General features: G+C 44.1%; 1 protein-coding gene across 1 annotated transcript in view; it reads left to right on the top strand.

Annotated features, from left to right (window-relative positions):
- The window catches only part of iqgap3 (IQ motif containing GTPase activating protein 3), a 52,785-nt gene that overhangs the window by 16,468 nt on the left and 13,358 nt on the right, over positions 1-22,959 (top strand). Inside the window, exons 9-27 of the mRNA XM_080767623.1 lie at positions 598-679; positions 1,290-1,453; positions 2,387-2,474; positions 3,330-3,484; positions 4,169-4,335; positions 4,605-4,720; positions 5,631-5,794; positions 6,437-6,527; positions 7,370-7,537; positions 8,203-8,345; positions 9,011-9,181; positions 10,285-10,368; positions 13,301-13,372; positions 13,715-13,784; positions 14,147-14,355; positions 16,408-16,563; positions 19,775-19,938; positions 20,772-20,993; positions 22,558-22,698. Of these exons, the coding sequence (XP_080623749.1) occupies positions 598-679; positions 1,290-1,453; positions 2,387-2,474; positions 3,330-3,484; positions 4,169-4,335; positions 4,605-4,720; positions 5,631-5,794; positions 6,437-6,527; positions 7,370-7,537; positions 8,203-8,345; positions 9,011-9,181; positions 10,285-10,368; positions 13,301-13,372; positions 13,715-13,784; positions 14,147-14,355; positions 16,408-16,563; positions 19,775-19,938; positions 20,772-20,993; positions 22,558-22,698 (2,627 nt within the window). The remainder of the gene's footprint in view (positions 1-597; positions 680-1,289; positions 1,454-2,386; positions 2,475-3,329; positions 3,485-4,168; positions 4,336-4,604; positions 4,721-5,630; positions 5,795-6,436; positions 6,528-7,369; positions 7,538-8,202; positions 8,346-9,010; positions 9,182-10,284; positions 10,369-13,300; positions 13,373-13,714; positions 13,785-14,146; positions 14,356-16,407; positions 16,564-19,774; positions 19,939-20,771; positions 20,994-22,557; positions 22,699-22,959) is intronic.

Raw genomic sequence — 22,959 nt, 5'->3', positions numbered from 1 at the left:
GGTCAGTCTATAGTTTTAGTCGACTAAATGTCATGGGATTTTAGTCGACTAAATCTACGGTTGATTTAGTCGACTCAAATGTATTTTGCTGAACATAGCCGATCTACAAGCCCACAACGCTTTCAGCACGCAACCAAGTATAAAATGACTTATACTAGATGTCTTGTCCACTAGTCCCTTCCTAACATTTTAGTCTAGTTTTTATTTGTTGACGAGATTGTCAATATATTTATAGCTACAATCTCACAATGTGTCGATGTAAATCGGCTTGCTATTTTATGGCAAATAAGTTTAGGCCGTAAGGAAGGGGTGGCGCACGATAGGGCTCGTATAGTCTTTTGAGTCAAAATGTATGTCATTGTCATTTTAGTCAACTGAAAAGTTTTAGTCAAGTTTCAGTCGACTAAATATCATAAGATTTTAAGTCTTGTTGCTTTTGTAGACAAAAAATAATAATTGGCGGGCCTTGATGATGTCGCAATGGCTGATTTTACACCTTGGTTGCATGTTGAAAATAGCAGGTCGAATGCGACACGTTGTGAGCTTGTTGCGAGCACAACTACGGTAATCATACAGTGTCTTGTTTTGTCTCTGCAGGCTGACGGCTGTGTGGAGAAAGACATCTATGAGGAGTATCTGACTCGGACTGAGATCCAGGACAACCTCAACAAAGTCAACCGTAAGAAACACACTTCGTAGACCTTTTGTAGTTCTGTATATATTTACTGTGTCCTTTGACCCTGAAGCAGTTTGAGCACAACTGTTTTTTTTACGTTTTTCAGAAAACTCCTCGGTTTGTAGAGAATCGACCACAGCTCTTAATGGGTTAACTTGCGTGAGGATCGAGGAATGCACGGCGATTACCGTAATTGTCACGGCAATTGCGATTAACCTTTATGACAAATAACCTAAATATAGAAAAGAAATTTACGGATATATTTAATAATTGTATACTTAAAAATAAATTAAATTGTGTAAATAGCTGAGCCCTACAAGCTTACGACGCATCACGAAGTGATGCCTCGTAAGCTTGTAGATCAGCTATTTCTGCCATTTTTTTATGGGGGGGGGAAAGGTATGAACATTTCTCAGCATCATGGGAAAAGATTATGATGATTATAATTATACATGTAAAATAATTATATTGAATAATTGCGATTAGACGATTGTGTCATAATTGTGACAGGCCTATGCATGGGTCATAATTTAAAGAAGTGAAAGGCTTATATTTGTGCGTGTGTGTGTGCGTGTGTGTGTGCGTGTGTGCGTGTGCGTGCGTGTGTGTCCAGTTCGTGCAGCCATAGAGCAGGTGGACGAGGCGGTGGAGTATGGTGACGAGCTGGCCCTCCTCTCTGCCTTGCAGCTGCCCTGCTTGGCCCTCAGGGGCCTCCGTAGCGACCACGGCCCCTGGTACCTGGACCAGCTGACCACAGACAGGGACCAGAAGGCTCTGGTCAGTGGCGGACTGTGAGATCTGATTGACTGCCATTGGATTCTTTTGGAATTTCCGTTTTGAATCATATAGCTTCAAATTGACATATCGGTTGTTCAGTTTGAACCACCCGTTTTGGAGATATGGCTTATAGAGTAATGTGTCTTGCAGAGAAACAGCGAGTTGAGAAAACTAAACAGTCTTGAAAGGTTCACTTCTGTGGTCTCACTCTCATTACACCTATAGCTACATGTTTAAGCATTTAATTCATGTTTACATGTCGATTTCAGCTCTGACACTTATTTCAGACATGCTCTAGTATGTGAAGAGTCTGCCTGTGCTTTTAAGTCATTATGGAAAAAAGAGAAAAAAAGTTTTTCTCCTCTGGTGAAAAGCTGACATTTGAGCGATGGCAGGCTCTCAGTAAAATCTGGTCACACGTCTTTGTATGACGTAATTATCAGACAAAACAAACGTTAAACTCTGTCCATTTCAATGGCGTTTTTAATGTTTGTTTAAGGACAAACAAACATTAATCCTGTAACATAGGGAAAAAAACTGATTTATTGACCAATTTTGAATTTGTTTCTCATTGTAATCATTGTGTGTGTGTGGAAACGATAAAGTTCTCAAATTCTGTCCGAACCCGGTCTACCCGACGTTTCCGGGCCGGGCCTCGGGCTCCACGAGCCCCTTTTATAATAATAATTTAGTTCCGTCTGTTTGAGTAATTATCCATAATGAAGACGGTGTTTCACTTTTACTCTGCGATATAGTTCTCATACTCATACTCATACTTTTAGGGATAATTGTATGCTAACTAGTCGGGCCAGACCAGTTAGGGTCGGGCCTTAATTTTCAGGCCTATTGAGAAACCCTCGATTAATATCATTAATCGCAATATATCCAATAATCGTGACGTGTAATCTTCATATATGTTGTTGTGTTGTACAGGACACGGGTTGTGTGGACCCTCTAGAACCAGCAGAGGTACAGCAGTCTGTGGCCACAGCCAACCAGGAGGCTCAGCACAACAGAGACAGTAAGAACAACAACAACAACAACAACAACAACACGTCCTGCAAATAACACGTAACGGAACAGATGAACCAGTGGTTTTCAATATTGAGGACCATTATTTATCCGTCATTTGAGCCACCCGACCACCATTTCAGACCCAAAACACATAGGGCTCCGTTTTCGTCACCGCTAAACACCCTTATCTCTTAACTACTTTTGCCTTTTTTTTTTATACTATTCAGCAAAACCTTTTTGAATACCGGTAGTTGGTATTTGTTCCACGCGCTACGTCCGGCCGGGGGAAACTCCCCCCTGGCAGGTGAAAAGAAGCAGCTTGGACTCCTCATGCATAGAAGGAGGCATGAGGTCAGTCCGCTGCCACCCCCCCCCCCCCCCCCCCCCCAGGTTGGCAGAGGAAGTGTAGCGCCCAGGATTACATTACATAATTGGCACTGGGTGAAAAGAAAACTGGGTTACAAAATTGTGGGATAAAAATTTAAAGACATAAAAAAAATGGCCAATGGCCAGTCTACCAGCTCACAAAGTTTAGGGATAAGGGGTTTAGCGGTGACGTTTTTTTTTTTTTTAGCCCATAATATTTAGTTATCGATGGATAGGACTTTGTTCACAATAATTCCATGCTGTATTTTGATGTAGATTGATCTATTGATTGATTGACGTTATTGAAAAAAGATATTTCAAAAGGACAGAGTCACAAGAAAGCCGTTTCAGGCTTGTTTGTATTTTGCCAGGAGACAAAAAAAACAGAACAAATTCGTAAAACCTGACCAATAAAACTTGGGGTGTGTGTGTGTGCACGTGTGTACGTACGTGCCCTTGTGTGTGTGTGTGTGTGTGTGTGTGTGTGTCTCTACAGTGCAGGCGGCGATAGACGGCGTGAACGCGGCGCTGCGCGGCGCCGACCCCCGGCAGACGGTCCGAGCTCTGATGAACCCGGACGCTCGCCTCCCCGACGTGTTCCCCTTCGCCGCAACGCTGTACCACAGCCAGCTGCTGACCCTGACCCATCAGGTATACTGTTTACACTACCGCTGTACCACAGCCAGCTGCTGACCCTGACCCAACAGGTATACTGTTTACCACTACTGCTGTACCACAGCCAGCTGCTGACCCTGACCCAACAGGTATACTGTTTTACACCACTACTGTACCACAGCCAGCTGCTGACCCTGACCCAACAGGTGTACTGTTTACTACTACTGTACCACTGTACCACAGCCAGCTGCTGACCCTGACCCAACAGGTGTACTGTTTACTACTACTGTACCACTGTACCACAGCCAGCTGCTGACCCTGACCCAACAGGTATACTGTTTACACTACCGCTGTACCACAGCCAGCTGCTGACCCTGACCCTACAGGTATACTGTTTACACTACTGCTGTACCACTGTACCACAGCCAGCTGCTGACCCTGACCCAACAGGTATACTGTTTACACTACCGCTGTACCACAGCCAGCTGCTGACCCTGACCCAACAGGTATACTGTTTACACTACTGCTGTACCACTGTACCACAGCCAGAGCTTGTAGGTCTGTTATCTTTGAAAAAAATCGAAGAACGACTGACACATGGAAACACGGCTTTTTCAGAAAACCGTCAGGAGACATTTTTTTTATAGAATCTGATCTCGGGTCAGAACGGGTCAAAAGTACAACAGTGTTAAACATGTCTCCGTGTCTTGCCACCTATAGGGGGCGCTGCAGCAGGAAGACCTGTACGTGGCGGTGGAGATGCTGTCGGCGGTGGCGCTCATCAACCAGGCGCTGGAGGCCAGGGACGGAGGAGCGTTCACCGTGGCCCTGATGGAGGACAGCTCTGCTGCCGGGCTGACGGAGGTGGACGACACGCTGCTGCAGAGGTACTGTCTGTCTGTCTGTCTGTCTGTCTGTCTGTCTGTGTCTGTCTGTCCGCGCGCTATGAGCTTGTAGGTCTGCTATTTTTGAAAAATCCAAGAACGACTGACATAGAAACATAGCTTTTTCAGAAAACTGTCAGGATGTAGAAGACATTATTAGAATCTGATCTCAGGTCAGAATGGGTTAAATCTTAGTGCATTATTGATTGTAAATACGTTCTGCCTGTTTGATTCTACATCAGTAATGCACTGTTACCTTCTTCCCCGCTCAGGTACTTTGAAGAGCTGTGCGTTTTAAAGAGACAGGCTGGCCGAAGTCTGCTGACCTGGAACCAGCTGCAGGAGGGAATCACTGCAGTCAACGGCTCTCTGCAGAGAGAACACGACCGTACGTATCAATCAACCACACAAACTACCAAAACTACACCACCGTACGTATCTATCAACCACACAAACTACCAAAACTACACCACCGTACGTATCTATCAACCACACAAACTACCAAAACTACACGACCGTACGTATCTTTCAACCACACAAACTACATGACCGTACGTATCTATCAACCACACAAACTACCAAAACTACACGACCGTACGTATCTATCAACCACACAAACTACCAAAACTACACGACCGTACGTATCTTTCAACCACACAAACTACATGACCGTACGTATCTATCAACCACACAAACTACCAAAACTACACGACCGTACGTATCTATCAACCACACAAACTACACGACCGTACGTATCTATCAACCACACAAACTACACGACCGTACGTATCTATCAACCACACAAACTACCAAAACTACACGACCGTACGTAGGAGCCACACAAACTACCACAACTACACGACTGTACGTATGAACCACACAAACTACACAAGCGTACGTATCAGCCACACAAACTACCAAAACTACACAAACTACACGACCGTACATATGAACCACACTAACTACCAAAACTACACGACTGTACGTATGAACCACACAAACTACAGAAACTACACGACCGTACGTATGAACCACACTAACTACCAAAACTACACAAACTACACTTCTGTACGTATGAACCACTCAAAATTGGCCCTTTTTAATGTCGATTTGGAAAAGGCCAAATCAACATTAAAAAAGGCCAATTTCAGACACACAGGATAGAGCCCAGGGTGCCGGGCCGGTTCCGGCGAGCCGCCCCACGTCCGAAACGGTATAGAAATGACAGAGTTACTGTACCATGTGGAGGACCCTGGGCAGCCCTGTATAAACCATGCTCCTTCCTGTCCCCTGTGTAGAGGTGCTGGCTATAGGGTCCATAAACCAGGCTCTGAGCAGAGCAGACCCTCAGAAGACGCTCTCCGCTCTGCTGATGCCCTCTGCTGGCCTGGAGGAGGTGCTGCCAAACAACGCGCGGCGGTACCACGAGGTCCTTATCCGCACCAGGAAGCAGAAAGCCCACGTACGTATACAATTGCGACTATATCATCGCTTGCGGGGCAGGAATCTCGTTTGTCCATGTTTCAATGTATGTTTCTTTTGTTTTCTTTTAATTTTTTCATAATAATAACTAGAAATGCACTCTGTCAAGGTGCCAACTTGCGCCTTGCACACAAGTAGGCAGGCCATACATGGCCTACTTGTGCGCAAGCAGAGCGCGCAAGTACTGCTACTAACTAATGTCTATTACAACTGCCGTTCTAAATCCTTTAGACCCGTTATTGACCGTATACCAACCTTGAAACGTACCTTAGTTACGTCACCATCAACAGCCAATAAGGGACCACCATTCTTACCCCAACATACATACATACCCAGCCGATCACCAAACTTGTATAGCACCTTTCATGACATATAAAGTGCTTTAGAGGTCAATAAAAAAGCAACGCAAAGACAAAATAACATATTCTAGCAAAGAACATAAAACGACATTAAAATAATAAAAGAAAAGGCAGCAAAGAGTGAAGAAATAGGTCTTGAGCAGCTTTACACTGCGTGAAAAGAGGTGATTATTGAGGCTATATTGCGTTGTGTGGTTTCGTTTATTTCAGTTTTTCACCTTTCTAGAGGTGTGTGTGTGTGTGTGCTGACTGTCCAATCACAGGAGAGCGGTGACCCTGGCGCTGAGCTGTGGTTGGACGAAATCCAGGAAGGAGTGACCAGAGCCAATCAGGAGACTCAGAAGGCTCTGAAGAGTGAGTCAGCAGTTTATATTGGTTCTATAATAAAATATAATTGCCGTGCCCCAAACACAAAAATCTTAGTCCTGATACTTTACCCATAATCCATCTGAACTTTCATGCGATTTTATCGCTGTCATTATTTCATTATACAATGCATTATCTATGTACTGCTAGTACTATGAAGTTAAAGTCTTACGTCCATTGTTATTAACATAAGGACTGGTGGTGCAATATCAAAGAAAATAAGGTCAAATACCCACTAACTGAATAAATAATAATCAACTATGTCTAAATAAAAACCTTCATGCTCCCTCCTAACTATCAAGTTTTATTTAGTTTTAGTTAGTTTTTAGAGCGGGTTTGCTAGTTATTTGGTTTTTATTTTGGTAAAAATGCTTAGTTTTAGTTTAGTTATAGTTTAGTTTTAGTCTTTTTCATACATTGGTTTATTTGTGGGTTAGGATTAGCGTGGCTACATGCTGCCTGAAAACTGCCGTGAAACTTGTTGGAGAAATGAGGAAATTAATCTAATGAATTTAGAAGGATTATATTATAAATATCCGAAAGGCATATACATATTGATAAAAACTAAGGGTATTTTATCTATAATTTCAGTTAGTTTTGAGGACACACAATACAGTTACAGTTTAGTTATCGCTTTTTAATTTAGTTTCAGTTAACTAAAATGTTTTTTTAATTCTAGTTTTCGTTTTTTGGTTAGTTTCAGTTAACTATTATAACCTTGTTTCACGCACCAAAAGCTGGACATAGGAGGGGGCGAGCCCCTCAAAAAAATGTGAGTTACTTTTTTTCCACCACTAATATATTGTTATTTAACATAATGTGTTGTCCAGTGTCTCTGGCCGTAGCGGCGGTAAACCAGGCGGTGAAGGAAGGGAAGGCGGCACAGACCCTGCGAGTCCTGAAGCTGCCAGAGGTGGCGCTGCCACGGCTGGCGTCGGACTGCGCCGTCGGGTACCAGACTGCGCTGACTGGCCTGCTCCGAGATAAGGCTCAAGGAGGTTCGAGACTTTTGAGGCTTTGAAATCAGTTTGTTTTTGGCAGCGTTTTTGGCAGCGCATTTTGATTTTTAGTTTTAGTCATCTTCAATGGTTTTCATTTTAGTTTCAGTCACATTTTAGTCACCCGGAATGTTTTGGTGTTGGTCTAGTTTTAGTCGACTGAATATCATACGATTTTAGTCGACTAAATCTACAGGTGATTTAGTCGACTAAAATTTATTTTGGCGGACCTTGATGTCGTCGTAATGACTGTGCCGCGTTTTCAGCGGCTATTTTCAGCGCGTGTAAAATGACTTATACTGGATCTCTTGTCCACTAGTCCCTTCCTCTTCCTAACATTTTAGTCTAGTTTTTATCTGTTTACGAAATTGTCAATACATTTTAGTCTTAGCTTTAGTCATCATAGCTTAGTTTTCATTTAGTTTTTGTCAGTAAAAAAAGGTAGTCGACAAACATTTTTTGTCTTAGTTTTAGTCGACAAAAAGAAACGAAATTGTCAATACATTTAGTCTTAGTTTTAGTCATCATAGCGTGGTTTTTGTCAGTAAAAAAAGGTAGTTGACAAACATTTTTTGTCTTAGTTTTAGTCGACAAAAAGAGTACAAATAAGTGTTGTGTTGTCCACAGGTGATATAACATTCTGTGTCGCGTTGTGTTGTCCACAGGTGACAACAGGAGTCCATGGGCTCGGACCGTGACGGAGGAGGGGGGAACGTATTACTTCCACATGTCGAAGCTGGAGGGCTTCTGGGACAAACCCGCAGGGTTCCTGCAGAACAGCCTGTTCCTGAGTCACAGTGAAATCCAGGTTAATAAGATAACATCCGTGTGTGAACTGCATTTTCCTTGCCCAGCAATCGTCCAATTGCCCGGCAATTGTCATGACAATTGATGGAATGATGCATAATAGTACATGCATGCAATACTGATTAATCATTCCTTAATCAGTGCTGGCACTACATTGCACTAATACAATGTTGGCATTGCCTTCAGTGGTACTGTGCGCTCAGACATGACGTCATGTGGCAGACAAGTCTATGGACGTTTGTCTTATTCACGCGCCCCAAAAAAATCTACGGACAAAATCAAATCGCACCCGTGTGAAGTGAGGGGCGCTCTTATCATTACACATCCTCTCAGGGGACAACTGAATCTATGTGATTGGTCAGCCGATTTGCTCGTCTGCATTTTCCCTTCATTGTCAATGGCATTTAATGTCTGCGTTGCCGCAAATTTACGTCATATTTAAGCCACATATTATGACCTCATTTCTCCTTTCATTGTCAACTATGATACGTGTGGACAAAAGCTGTATATAGGATTATTATTCATGTGTTTCCTCAGGCGGTCGTGGGCAGTGTGACCCAGAGAGGTCCCAGTGTTATTCATGTGTTTCCCCAGGCGGTCGTGGGCAGTGTGACCAGAGAGGTCCCAGTGTTATGTTATTCATGCGTTCCGTGTTGTTTCCTCCAGGCGGTCGTGGGCAGCGTGACTGCCTCCCACACCAGAGAGGCCCAGTGGAGGGCCAACGGGTGGCTGGTGGTCCGCCTGCAGGCCAGAGCCAGAGGCTACCTGCTGAGGCGGAGGGTGGGAGCGCGCCTGCACTACCTCAACTCGCAGCTCGCCGCCGTCGTCACCATACAGGTTAATTAATTTATGTGCTTTGTTTATTTATTGCTTGTTTTATTTAGAACAAAGCCTTGAATGATTCGCCCCTGTGCAAGAGGCCGCCATGCAATGCCTCATGACATTCCTGGATGTATAGTAATTCCGGGCTTTGAAAAGGTTTGGAATTATTAATCGAATGTTTTGGAAAATATTTGGATAAACATAGGATATGGAGTTTTATTATTGGTGCATTTACGTTTTTTCTTTGTCATATCTGCCCTGTGCAAGGCCTAAAAGCCACACAATTAATAAAGGTAGAGTAAGTGATATTTTTTTGGTTTAAAAAACCTTTGTTAAAAGGTTAAATACCGGTAACTATATTCTGACTAATCAATGCTATAGAGTGTTTGTTCAGTAACAGTAGCACGTCTCTCCGTTTCTTTAACCCATTCTGACCTGAGATCAGATTCAAACGAGGTTTCCACGGGACACACACTGGTCTGATGAACCCATTCTGACCTGAGATCAGATTCTAAAAATGTCAGTCGTTCTTCGATTTTTCAAAAAAATAGCAGACCTACAAGCTCGTAGCGCGCCACTCGGTGGCGCGATATGAGCTTGTAGATCTGCTATTTTTCAATAGCTAAAGCATAACATGATGCCAACACCAAAACGGGTGCCCGGTCAGAATGGGTTAATACACAGAAAGGACAGGTTCAGGTAGGGGACAACATTTCAGCCAAACCCGGAGAAAGTAGCCATTCATCAGCATCATTTTTGTCTGCTCGTTTCTGTGTGTCATCTCTTACAATTCCACTTGTTTAATCTGTAGTCCTGACTGAGTTCTCCATCCTGATTGGATAGAAGTGGTATCCCGACCTGACGATTTTTCGTTTTTTCATAAAAAGCTGGAGAGACATGGAGACTCCTGCTACTGAACAAACACTAGTCTATAGCAAATGAGTACTATCGCAATATAGAGCTTTTATTTAACACAGAAGAAAGTCACTTACCCTACCTTTTTAAATTGTTAATCACAGTGTGTGTGTGTGTGTGTGTGTGTGTGTGTGTGTGTGTGTGTGTGTGTGTGTGTGTGCGTGCGTGCGTGTGCGCGTGTGCGTGCGCGTGTGCGTGTACAGTCTCACTGGAGGAGACATGTGCAGCAGAAAGCATACAGGAAGAGACTGCAGCATCTCTACTCCAACTGGAGGGCGGTTGTCAAGGTAACCGTGCCACCACACAATGCACACTAACTACAGCATAACGGCACGACTTAGTACTAGTTCTCAAACTTTCTCACGCCACGGACAGTACCCTGGACTTGGACTTGGATTCACCCCCACCATCTGAAAAAGGTTCCGCGCCTGCCAGGGTCCCCCTAGTCTCTCAAGACAGACTGTTGCCTCGCGTCAACTAGTCTGTCGGCAAGCAGTAGAAAGAAACGTATCACTGGCCTACAAGTATGGACGCTGTAGTTCAGGAAGTCAGCCGCGCAATCACCCAATCACATTTAGTGGGCGGGATTTACATGTGTGTGCAGCGAGGACATTTCGTCCCACTGGAAGCAAACCTACACGCTTCCATTATTATTGAACATGGCTTCCTCTGGTCAACAAACAACACCAAATAAACCTATTACGAATGTATGTAGAGTTTGTGGAGATTATTTAAAGTATGGAGTAAAAGGACAAGTATTTAATTTATTCACAAATCAGGGATTGGAGACTAGTTTGGAAGCTATAACCGAAGAACCTGTTGTTGCAGACGATCCACTGAAATCGATTTGCTTAAGCTGCAAACAATTGTTGATGAAATATTCGCGCACCAAAGAAATTTTGGAAAAGGTTGGCGATTCGGTCAAATAACTGTATGACCGAAACAATGCTAGACATAAGCGTTGTGCAACTGCATCTCCATCTCACCTCAAAAAAACGGGGAAGTGCTATCTAATGTTGTCCTATGTTGAACAAATAAGTGTAAACTCCGTCAAACTAAATGTAATGTAAACTGTGTACAGTACAAAGTATGAATAAAAGCGTTGGTTATGATTAAGTGTAATTAACTTCAATCAAATGCGTTAATTGTGTTGTGTGCTAATATTTACGTTTCCCAACAAATGACCCCTTTATTTAAGCAACTTCAGAACAGTCCGTGACGTACAAATATAACGGACGTAAAACAAATGTATTTTGCAGTACAAATTAAAGTTATAAAAGCTTTGGTTTAGTGTTCAATCTGAAAGTGAATTGATTTGGAAACCGCGGGGGCTCCTTTTCACACTGTTTCACAAATCACATTAGGATACAAAGCCTTTCAGACGTGGTATTATCTATATTTTTGCTTTAAACTTTGAGAAGGGGTCCATTACGTTTTACAGGTCAACAAGGACCCATTATCTAGTGTAATCAATGAATATAAATCCTCTTACATTAGCTACATTTATTGTCTAAATTTCAAATTGTGTTGCATATTTATAATAAACTTGATTTAATGGATGGTTGGGTCCATATGATCGTTTGACAGTACTAAAAGTACATTCAGTGTATTTTATTTTAAGTTCTAACTTAATTGTGTAATACTAGCACTGAGATGCATTGTGACTCGTGAGTTTAAAGCTGGCTGTTTTTCTGCATGCCATGATGCAACATGCATAAGTAGTAGTACACATGGTTAAATTGTATTTTCTAGCATTATTATGATTAAATGTTAATAAACGGCATGTTTTCAGAGTCTGTAGATGCATTCTGCCCAGCATATGCTGCAGAAATGCCTCGCTCCGTCAACATTTTCACTTGCTCTTCCATTATAGAAATGAGTGGGCATATAACAAAAACGATAGCGTCCTTTAGCCATCTCTCTGGAAAGGCTTCGGAAAGTAGGGAACACACCGTTGGCCAAGCTTGATATACGAGGCTTTTTCCAAAACCAGTAGGTAAACATAATAAAACATCTCGTCGATCGATTAAATATTTCAAACAAATGTGCTGAAGCGGTTTGATATGTTCAACATTGTGTAGAACAGCAACTTTTCCTCCTCCGTTACATCCATGTTTTGTTCCGCAAAGGAATGGTTGAAAGTAGGAATGAAAACAGTGCGACACAGCGGTAGTAGTGGAACTCGGCGGAAAAGCAAGGGCCTTTTCCGGTTGATCGAAATTCTAAACAGACGTTGCCCCCAGAGTCTAATTTCGAGGAACAACAGCGGAGGCGCTGTTTTCCCGAATATTTGACGATGGGATTCTCAGATTGGGGTCCCCCTAACCTAACCTGACTCCGCCAGATTGCGGCGGTATTGAGTTCACCAGTTCCCTCCTCCTCCTCCTGCCTGCAATCTGGGCTCTCTCTCTCTCAAGCGGAAACGATGAACCCGGAAGCCGCGGGGACAAAAATCTTGACATCTCCATGATCATTTTGAGTTGTTAGTCTTGTTGGGTTGTGTTTACATTTTGCGCTGTGGTGGCAGCGCTTCGATATGTCATAAGTCTCGCGTTGATCCCTGCCGCCTCTATAGCGGCCCCATACAGCCACATATTATATGCCTCCGGTCAGAAATGGTCCGGACGTGGCCTGGGGCCGTGGCTCAGCGGTCCAGGCACCTTGGCTGGTAATCCAGTCTGGCAGTGTGGCCGCGGGTTCGACTCCCGATCCCGACGGCCTTTACGGCATGTCTTCCCCCCCCCATCTCTCTCCCCATTTCCTGTCAGCCTACTGTCTGTCCCTCCATAAAATAAATAAAATAAAGGCGAAAGCCACAAAAAAAAAATGGTCCGGAGTACGTCGTCTCTGCCCGAGAGATTCCAGACGAACCCTTATTGTCCAGCAGGGGGAGTGGTTTCACCAGGCTTAGGAGCCCCCAGAAGTGAAAAGAATTATCTAAATGATAATAATAATAATAATAATTCAAAAATCGCAGGTGCTTGTAGACCTGCTACTTTTTGAATAGCCAACTTATAATTGGATTATAGTTAAAATGGTAGTGGTGCTACAGTATATTAACTACTTCCACTGGAAGTAGTTAATACTCATTCACTCACACACACACACACACACATGCAAACAGCTTTTCTGCATGTCTCTCTGTCTGTATCACACACACACACACATCTCTCTCACACACACACACACACACATTGACTGTCTGTCTCACACACACAGATCCAGTCGTTTGTGAAGATGTGGATGACTCGCAGCAAGTACCTGTCTCGCCTCCGCTTCTTCAAGCGCAATGTAAGTATCTTGTGTGTGTACTGTCTGGGACCACTGTTTACTGAGACACACGCGCACACACACACACACACACACACACACACACACACACAATGTAAGTATCTTGTGTGTGTACTGTCTGGGACCACTGTTTACTGAGACACACACACACACACACACACACACAATGTAAGTCGGTTGTGTGAATGTGTGTGTCCTGCTTGGATCACTGTTTACTGAGACACGCAAGCACGCACAATGTAAGTCTGTTGTGTGTGTCCTGCTGGGACTGAGAAACATGATGTGATAGAACACACACACACACACCAGTCCATAAGGTGTTGTATTCCTGTTTGGCCACAGGTGGGCGCCATCATAAAGATCCAGGCTTTCTTCAGAGCAAACCGAGTCAGAGAGGATTACCGCCTGCTGGGTGAGTGACTGGACACACACACACACACACACACACACACCTACATGCACACACATACACACACAAGCACGCACACACCTACACGCACGCATACACACGCGCGCACACACACACACACACACACGTTTGTATTACTATACTTGTGAGGACATCACCATTTAAGACAGCAGTATTTTTTACAGATTTTTGCTATTTTTAACCAGAACTTTTAGAAGTTCTGGTTTTTGAGGGGCTTTCGTCGCTCAAAAATAGCAGATCTATGCGTCACACGGAAGGTGTTTATTTTCTTCTCTTTTTTTTGTCTTTGGTCGACTCTTATTTCCGTTCTGTATATAAACCAATCACATTCCCTTCCTCTCCAGTCCACTCGGACGTGCCCCCGCTGGGCGTGGTCCGGAAGTTCTGTCACCTATTGGACCAGGGGGACGGTGACATCAGGCAGGAGGCGGAGCTCCTGACGCTGCGGAAGGACATGGCGCTCAGTCTGAGGACCAACCGACAGCTGGAGTTTGACCTGAGTGAGCTGGACCTGAAGATAGGACTACTGGTCAGGAACCGAGTCACACTACAGGTATTATAATAACACTGGACCTGAAGATAGGACTACTGGTCAGGAACAGAGTCACACTACAGGTGTTATAATAATACTGGACCTGGAGATAGGACTACTGGTCAGGAACAGAGTCACACTACAGGTATTATAATAATACTGGACCTGGAGATAGGACTACTGGTCAGGAACAGAGTCACACTACAGGTATTATAATAATACTGGACCTGGAGATAAGACTACTGGTCAGGAACAGAGTCACACTACAGGTATTATAATAATACTGGACCTGAAGATAGGACTACTGGTCAGGAACAGAGTCACACTACAGGTGTTATAATAATACTGGACCTGGAGATAGGACTACTGGTCAGGAACAGAGTTACACTACAGGTATTATAATAATACTGGACCTGAAGATAGGACTACTGGTCAGGAACAGAGTCACACTACAGGTGTTATAATAATACTGGACCTGAAGATAGGACTACTGGTCAGGAACAGAGTTACACTACAGGTATTATAATAATACTGGACCTGAAGATAGGACTACTGGTCAGGAACAGAGTCACACTACAGGTATTATAATAATACTGGACCTGAAGATAGGACTACTGGTCAGGAACAGAGTCACACTACAGGTATTATAATAATACTGGACCTGAAGATAGGACTACTGGTCAGGAACAGAGTTACACTACAGGTATTATAATAATACTGGACCTGAAGATAGGACTACTGGTCAGGAACAGAGTTACACTACAGGTATTATAATAATACTGGACCTGGAGATAGGACTACTGGTCAGGAACAGAGTCACACTACAGGTGTTATAATAATACTGGACCTGGAGATAGGACTACTGGTCAGGAACAGAGTCACACTACAGGTATTATAATAATACTGGACCTGAAGATAGGACTACTGGTCAGGAACAGAGTCACACTACAGGTATTATAATAATACTGGACCTGAAGATAGGACTACTGGTCAGGAACAGAGTCACACTACAGGTATTATAATAATACTGGACCTGAAGATAGGACTACTGGTCAGAAACAGAGTTACACTACAGGTATTATAATAATACTGGACCTGAAGATAGGACTACTGGTCAGGAACAGAGTCACACTACAGGTGTTATAATAATACTGGACCTGAAGATAGGACTACTGGTCAGGAACAGAGTCACACTACAGGTATTATAATAATACTGGACCTGAAGATAGGACCATTGAAAACATTGAAAATGAATACCCCAATATCTTATGGTCAATTTAATAACCTGCTTTTGAACCTCCCTACCTCAATATGTAACTGTTTTTAACTTGTGTTTTGTCTCATTGTCTGTGCCTTACATGAAGATCTGTTTTGTGTTTTATACCTGCATGCCTTTTAAATTGTTTTATATACTGTATGTAATCTCGTCAGCATTGGAAATGAGGGAGAACCTCAATTGCTCTTTCGAGAATAAATAAAGGTTTCAATCAATATTTTTCTGGACCTGAAGGACGGGGAGACTTATTGTTGTTCTACTCGCTACTCTTATTCCTACAATGTTTGCCGTTCTGGCTTCGTGAAACTCTGAAATTATGGTTATGGTATTTGAACAGGCATATACAGTAGCTCATGAACAATTTGACCATCAGCAATAAAACTTTAATGCACATTATGTGTCTCCTCAGTCCGAACGACTTTCGCGCTCTGACTTTTGACCTCAGACCTTTAGATCTCGCACTATTTTGAAATTAATTATAAATCGTATTCTCAGTGCTTCTCTGTCCAAACTATCATTTTTTTCTTTTTTTTTTTTTTACAAAATGCGGCAATATCTTCTATTTTTGGATGTAATTGAATTGTGTGTGTGTGTGTGTGTGTGTGTGTGTGTGTGTGTGTGTGTGTGTGTGTGTGTGTGTGTGTGTGTGTGTGTGTGTGTGTGTGTGTGTGTGTGTGTGTGTGTGTGTGTGTGTGTGTGTGTGTGTGTGTGTGTGTGTGTGTGTGTGTGTGTGTGTGTGTGTGTGTGTGTGTGTGTGTGTGTGTGTGTGTGTGTGTGTGTGTGTGTGCGTGTGCTAGGAGGTGGTGTCTCACTGCAAGAAGCTGACCAGGAAGACCAAGCAGCAGCTCACCGAGTTGATGTCCGTGGAGAGGAACAACAAAGGACTGAAGGCTCTGAGCAAACAGCGGCGAGAAACCCTGGAGGCCTACCAGCACCTCTTCTACCTCCTACAGGTTAGATACACATTATATAAACCCTGGTGGAGGCCTACCAGCACCTCTTCTACCTCCTACAGGTTAGATACACATTATATAAACCCTGGTGGAGGCCTACCAGCACCTCTTCTACCTCCTACAGGTTAGATACACATTATATAAACCCTGGTGGAGGCCTACCAGCACCTCTTCTACCTCCTACAGGTTAGATACACATTATATAAACCCTGGTGGAGGCCTACCAGCACCTCTTCTACCTCCTACAGGTTAGATACACATTATATAAACCCTGGTGGAGGCCTACCAGCACCTCTTCTACCTCCTACAGGTTAGATACACATTATTTAAACCCTGGTGGAGGCCTACCAGCACCTCTTCTACCTCCTACAGGTTAGATACACATTATTTAAACCCTGGTGGAGGCCTACCAGCACCTCTTCTACCTCCTACAGGTTAGATACACATTATATAAACCCTGGTGGAGGCCTACCAGCACCTCTTCTACCTCCTACAGGTTAGATGCACATTATTTAAACCCTGGTGGAGGCCTACCAGCACCTCTTCTACCTCCTACAGGTTAGATACACATTATTTAAACCCTGGTGGAGGCCTACCAGCACCTCTTCTACCTCCTACAGGTTAGATACACATTATTTAAACCCTGGTGGAGGCCTACCAGCACCTCTTCTACCTCCTACAGGTTAGATACACATTATTTAAACCCTGGTGGAGGCCTACCAGCACCTCTTCTACCTCCTACAGGTTAGATGCACATTATATAAACCCTGGTGGAGGCCTACCAGCACCTCTTCTACCTCCTACAGGTTAGATGCACATTATTTAAACCCTGGTGGAGGCCTACCAGCACCTCTTCTACCTCCTACAGGTTAGATGCACATTATTTAAACCCTGGTGGAGGCCTACCAGCACCTCTTCTACCTCCTACAGGTTAGATACACATTATTTAAACCCTGGTGGAGGCCTACCAGCACCTCTTCTACCTCCTACAGGTTAGATGCACATTATTTAAACCCTGGTGGAGGCCTACCAGCACCTCTTCTACCTCCTACAGGTTAGATACACATTATTTAAACCCTGGTGGAGGCCTACCAGCACCTCTTCTACCTCCTACAGGTTAGATGCACATTATTTAAACCCTGGTGGAGGCCTACCAGCACCTCTTCTACCTCCTACAGGTTAGATACACATTATTTAAACCCTGGTGGAGGCCTACCAGCACCTCTTCTGCCTCCTACAGGTTAGATACACATTATTTAAACCCTGGTGGAGGCCTACCAGCACCTCTTCTACCTCCTACAGGTTAGATACACATTATTTAAACCCTGGTGGAGGCCTACCAGCACCTCTTCTACCTCCTACAGGTTAGATACACATTATTTAAACCCTGGTGGAGGCCTACCAGCACCTCTTCTACCTCCTACAGGTTAGATACACATTATATAAACCCTGGTGGAGGCCTACCAGCACCTCTTCTACCTCCTACAGGTTAGATACACATTATTTAAACCCTGGTGGAGGCCTACCAGCACCTCTTCTACCTCCTACAGGTTAGATACACATTATTTAAACCCTGGTGGAGGCCTACCAGCACCTCTTCTACCTCCTACAGGTTAGATACACATTATTTAAACCCTGGTGGAGGCCTACCAGCACCTCTTCTACCTCCTACAGGTTAGATACACATTATATAAACCCTGGTGGAGGCCTACCAGCACCTCTTCTACCTCCTACAGGTTAGATACACATTATTTAAACCCTGGTGGAGGCCTACCAGCACCTCTTCTACCTCCTACAGGTTAGATACACATTATTTAAACCCTGGTGGAGGCCTACCAGCACCTCTTCTACCTCCTACAGGTTAGATACACATTATATAAACCCTGGTGGAGGCCTACCAGCACCTCTTCTACCTCCTACAGGTTAGATACACATTATTTAAACCCTGGAGGCCTACCAGCACCTCTTCTACCTCCTACAGGTTAGATACACATTATTTAAACCCTGGTGGAGGCCTACCAGCACCTCTTCTACCTCCTACAGGTTAGATACACATTATTTAAACCCTGGAGGCTACCAGCACCTCTTCTACCTCCTACAGGTTAGATACACATTATTTAAACCCTGGAGGCCTACCAGCACCTCTTCTACCTCCTACAGGTTAGATGCACATTATTTAAACCCTGGTGGAGGCCTACCAGCACCCCTTCTACAGGTTAGATACACATTATTTAATCCATTCTGACCTGAGATCAGATTCTAAAAATGTCTTCTACGTCCCGACAGTTTTCTGAAAAAGCTATGTTTCTATGTCGGTCGATTTTTCAAAAATAGCAGACCTACAAGCTCGTAGCGCGACACTCGGTGGCGCGCTACGAGCTTGTAGATCTGCTATTTTTCAATAGCTAAATTATAACATAATGCTAACACCAAAATGGGTTAAACCCTGGTGGAGGCCTACCAGCACCTCTCCTACCTCCTACAGGTTAGATACACAATAAAAAATATGGATATACCAAATAAACCATTCCAAGACGTACTAGAAGAATCTTGTCGGACAAGTACAATAGAAACCCTGAAGGCCGATACCAGCACCTCTTCTATCTTTATCTTCTGCAGGCTAAGACATACAATAGAAATGTCTACTGCAGGTTATATAGTGGGTGGCAAAACTGGCAATGGCTCGGGGGGGGGGGGTTGATCAGCCGGATAGGAAACCGTGAGGTTCCCAGTTCGATCCCTGTGGGCTCCCCCGGAGATCATGATCGAGGTGTCCTTGAGCAAGACTCTGAACCCCCTATTCGCTCCCGATGGGCAGGTCGGGGGGCCTCGCATGGTTTCCTCAGCCATCGTATGTATGACTGGGTGTGTTTGGGTGAATGTAATGCACAATCTACGTATTTAAACCCATTTTGGGTGGGAGCCCGTTTTGGTGTTAGCATTACGTTAGGCTTTAGCTATTGAAAAACAGCAGATCTACAAGCTCATAGCGCGCCACCGAGTGGCGCGCTATGAGCTTGCAGGTCTGCTATTTATTTTTTTATCGAAGAACGACTGACATAGAAACATAGCTTTTTCAGAAAACTGTCAGGATGTAGAAGACATTTTTTAGAATCTGATCTCGGGTCGAAATGGGTTAAAGCGCTTTGCATAAATGCTCTATATATAAAAAAATATGATGTTTTATTTGTGTGTGTGTGTGTACTCGCAGACCCAGCCGCGGTACCTGGCCCACCTCATCTTCCTGATGCCTCAGACCAAGACCACCCGTTTCCTGGACTCGGTCATCTTCTCGCTGTTCAACTACGGCTCGGACTGCCGCGAGGCCTACCTGCTGCTGCAGCTGTTCACCACCGCGCTGCGCTACGAGATCAAGTAATTCATTCATTATGAACCCTTTTTGGGGCAGGAACCCCTTTTGGTGTTTTAACCCATTCAGGCCTGACGTTGAAATTCTAAATAAAAAACGTTTTCTAAATCATGACAATTTTCTGAAAGATTTGAGGCACATTTTCATGATTTTTCAAAAATAGCGCCAGCCGGGCGCCTGATGGAGGGGAAAGGAACTGGTTGGAATAACGGGTTCCTTCCACGCGCTACGTCCAACCAGGGAAACTCCCCCCCTGTCAGGTGTAAAGGAGCAACTTGGACACTCATGCATGAAGGAAGCATGAGTTCAAGTCCGTTGCTCTCCCCAGGTTGGCGGAGGGTGTGTAGAGCCCAGGATCACATTAGATAATTGACACAGGGGTGAAAAATGGGTTACAAAATCCTGGGATAAAAAAAAAGAAGCTCGTAGCACGCCACTCTGTGGCGCGCTATGAGCTTGTAGATCTGCTATTTTTCAATAGCTAAATTATAACAATGTATGTAACCACCAAAAGGGGTACTTTAGCTTTTGAAAGATAGCAGATCTACAATCTCATAGCGCGGCACAGAGTGCCGCGCTACGAGCTTGTAGTTTCTGCTATTTTTGAGAAATTGTGAAAATGTGTCGCTAACCTGTGTATATTGTATGTATTTAACATACCTGGAACGATATATTTTCAGATGAGGGTCAGATGAGGTTTCATAACTTTTTGGGAGTCCTTGACATGAAATAGTTTGAGAACCACTGACATTGAAGAAACATAGGGTTTTTCAGAAAACTCTGGTCTACATGGGTTCATTTGAATGAATGGAAATCATCTCTCTCTCTCTGTGTCCAGAATGAAGGTGGACAGTCCGTCCCAGGTCATCACGGGGAACCCGACCATCATCAAGATGCTGGTGAACTTCTATCGCCAGGTGAGGTCCAACGCTCTGCGGGACATCCTGTCTCCTCCCATCACGGACATCCTGCAGGACAAGACCCTCAGCGTCCGGACGGACCCCGTGGAGATCTACAAGAACTGGATCAACCAGACGGAGAGTCAGACCGGAACCAAGAGGTACAATGTATACTTAAGCAATATTGGGTTAACGTGATTATTGCCACGACAGGGATGCGGGTCAGGAACGAGACGAAGTCGAGTTCCGCAAGCATCACTGAAGCAGTTTACCCTTAAAACTAAGAAAATCGATGAAAGATTTTTTTAATAACAGATGTAGTCACTACGACCACTTATTGTCCCAAGAAACTAGCTAGCCTAGCCACCGAGTTTGCTAGCGCACTGGGAGAACAGAGCAGCTGAATTATTTGTTTTGATTAGGTGTTGAACAGTGCTGATTTAACCCACGACTAGAAGGCTGTTTCAACCAATCGGAACAGCCTTCTAGCCTTCTGCTTCCTCGAAACGGCCTGTGGTAGAATAGTGTATAATCGTCCCGTTCGGGGCGGACATCTTGTATTGGACAATACCGTTACTCTTCAAGAAATAGGAAAAAAAAACTAACCAGATGTGTTCTAATCGTGCAGAGGGGTGTCTCTCTCAATATAGCGGGGTCCGTTTTCTCCGCACGTTTTCGACCAGAGAGGGGAGGGACGGAAGGGTCCTCTGATCGGTGAACCCAATATTCTCCAAGCGCACCCAACCCCTCTAGACCAGAAAGCACACTGGCTGGGCCAGGCTAGTTTGTTACAGTCTACACTACAGCATGGGTTCCCAAAGTGGGGGTACTTGAGGGACTTCCAGGGGGTGCCCCTATAGCTCAATTAGAGATATACGGAACCAAATGGACCCTTATGGGTCTGTAACTCAGAGAGTGTGTACACTCTGAGTTAAATTAACAGTGGTTTTTACAATATAAATTGGGGTACCAAGAGATAGAAATGCCATTAAATCGGGGGGTCCGTAGCATAATGCGTGTGGATTTTGGGGGGGGTCCGTGAAATGAATATGTTTTGTAATCACTGCTAGAGCCGTAAAAATGTCGCTACTTTAGCGTGACACTCTTGGTTGGTGGCAATAATGGAGATGTTGAGTATTATCTGGAGAGAATATGCCGTATATGTAGAAAACATAGACTAATATAATCCTCTGTTGTTGCCGTACGTCTCCAGTGTAATACATTCTTCTAGCCTGTTTGGGTCCAGCTCTCTGCCATACGAGGTGTCTCTAGGGCATTCACTTCTAGTCATTTATACTAGTTGACTAGTTGCCTAGTAACTAGGCCCTAGTTTACTGGTCGACTAGTTGTTTAACTAACCATTATACCCATAATATTTGTGACTATAACTATAAATCTACCTGATCTCGAGGCCTACAAAACCAGGGGGAAAAAAACTAGTCAACTAGTACCAACAAGGTCGACTAGTGGATTTACTAGTCGACTAGTTGAATAGTCGACTATTTTCTTAATGCCCTAGGTGTCGTAACATGTTCTTCTATGTGTGTTCTCCAGTGTGTAACATGTTCTTCTAATCTAATACCTGTCGGCCCAGCTCTCTACCGTACGAGGTGTCTCCAGTGTGTAACATGTTCTTCTAATCTAATACCTTGTCGGCCCAGCTCTCTGCCGTACGAGGTGTCTCCAGTGTGTATAACATGTTCTTCTAATACCTTGTCGGCCCAGCTCTCTGCCGTACGAGGTGTCTCCAGAGGAGGCCATCTCTCACCCCGAGGTCCGCCGTCGTCTGGACATCGCCATGGTGACCCTCAAGAACCTCACGGACCGCGTCCTCAACGCCATCACGTCCAACCTCCACAATGTACCGTAAGATGGACAATCTCGATCCCCTCTACAGACAAACATCGAATCCGTCGCTCATTCTGATTTCAAGCTGCATTCAATTGAGGTTGTTTTTTATTGATTGATTGAAATATTTATTAACAGTTTGCAGAATTACAGTACATTTCAAGCACAAACTCAATACAAAGACTGTCAACTGTGAGTGGACGACCCAATTAAGCATTACACTTGTTTACAAGAGGGTCCACCATGTTCAATTCATCACAACATTTAGAGACATACAGA

Source organism: Protomyctophum bolini, assembly GCF_963924005.1.
Source record: "Protomyctophum bolini genome assembly, chromosome: 7".
NCBI classification, from domain to species: domain Eukaryota; kingdom Metazoa; phylum Chordata; class Actinopteri; order Myctophiformes; family Myctophidae; genus Protomyctophum; species Protomyctophum bolini.
The sequence above is the reverse complement of the archived record's forward strand: the minus strand, read 5'-3'. Positions and strand labels throughout refer to the sequence as shown.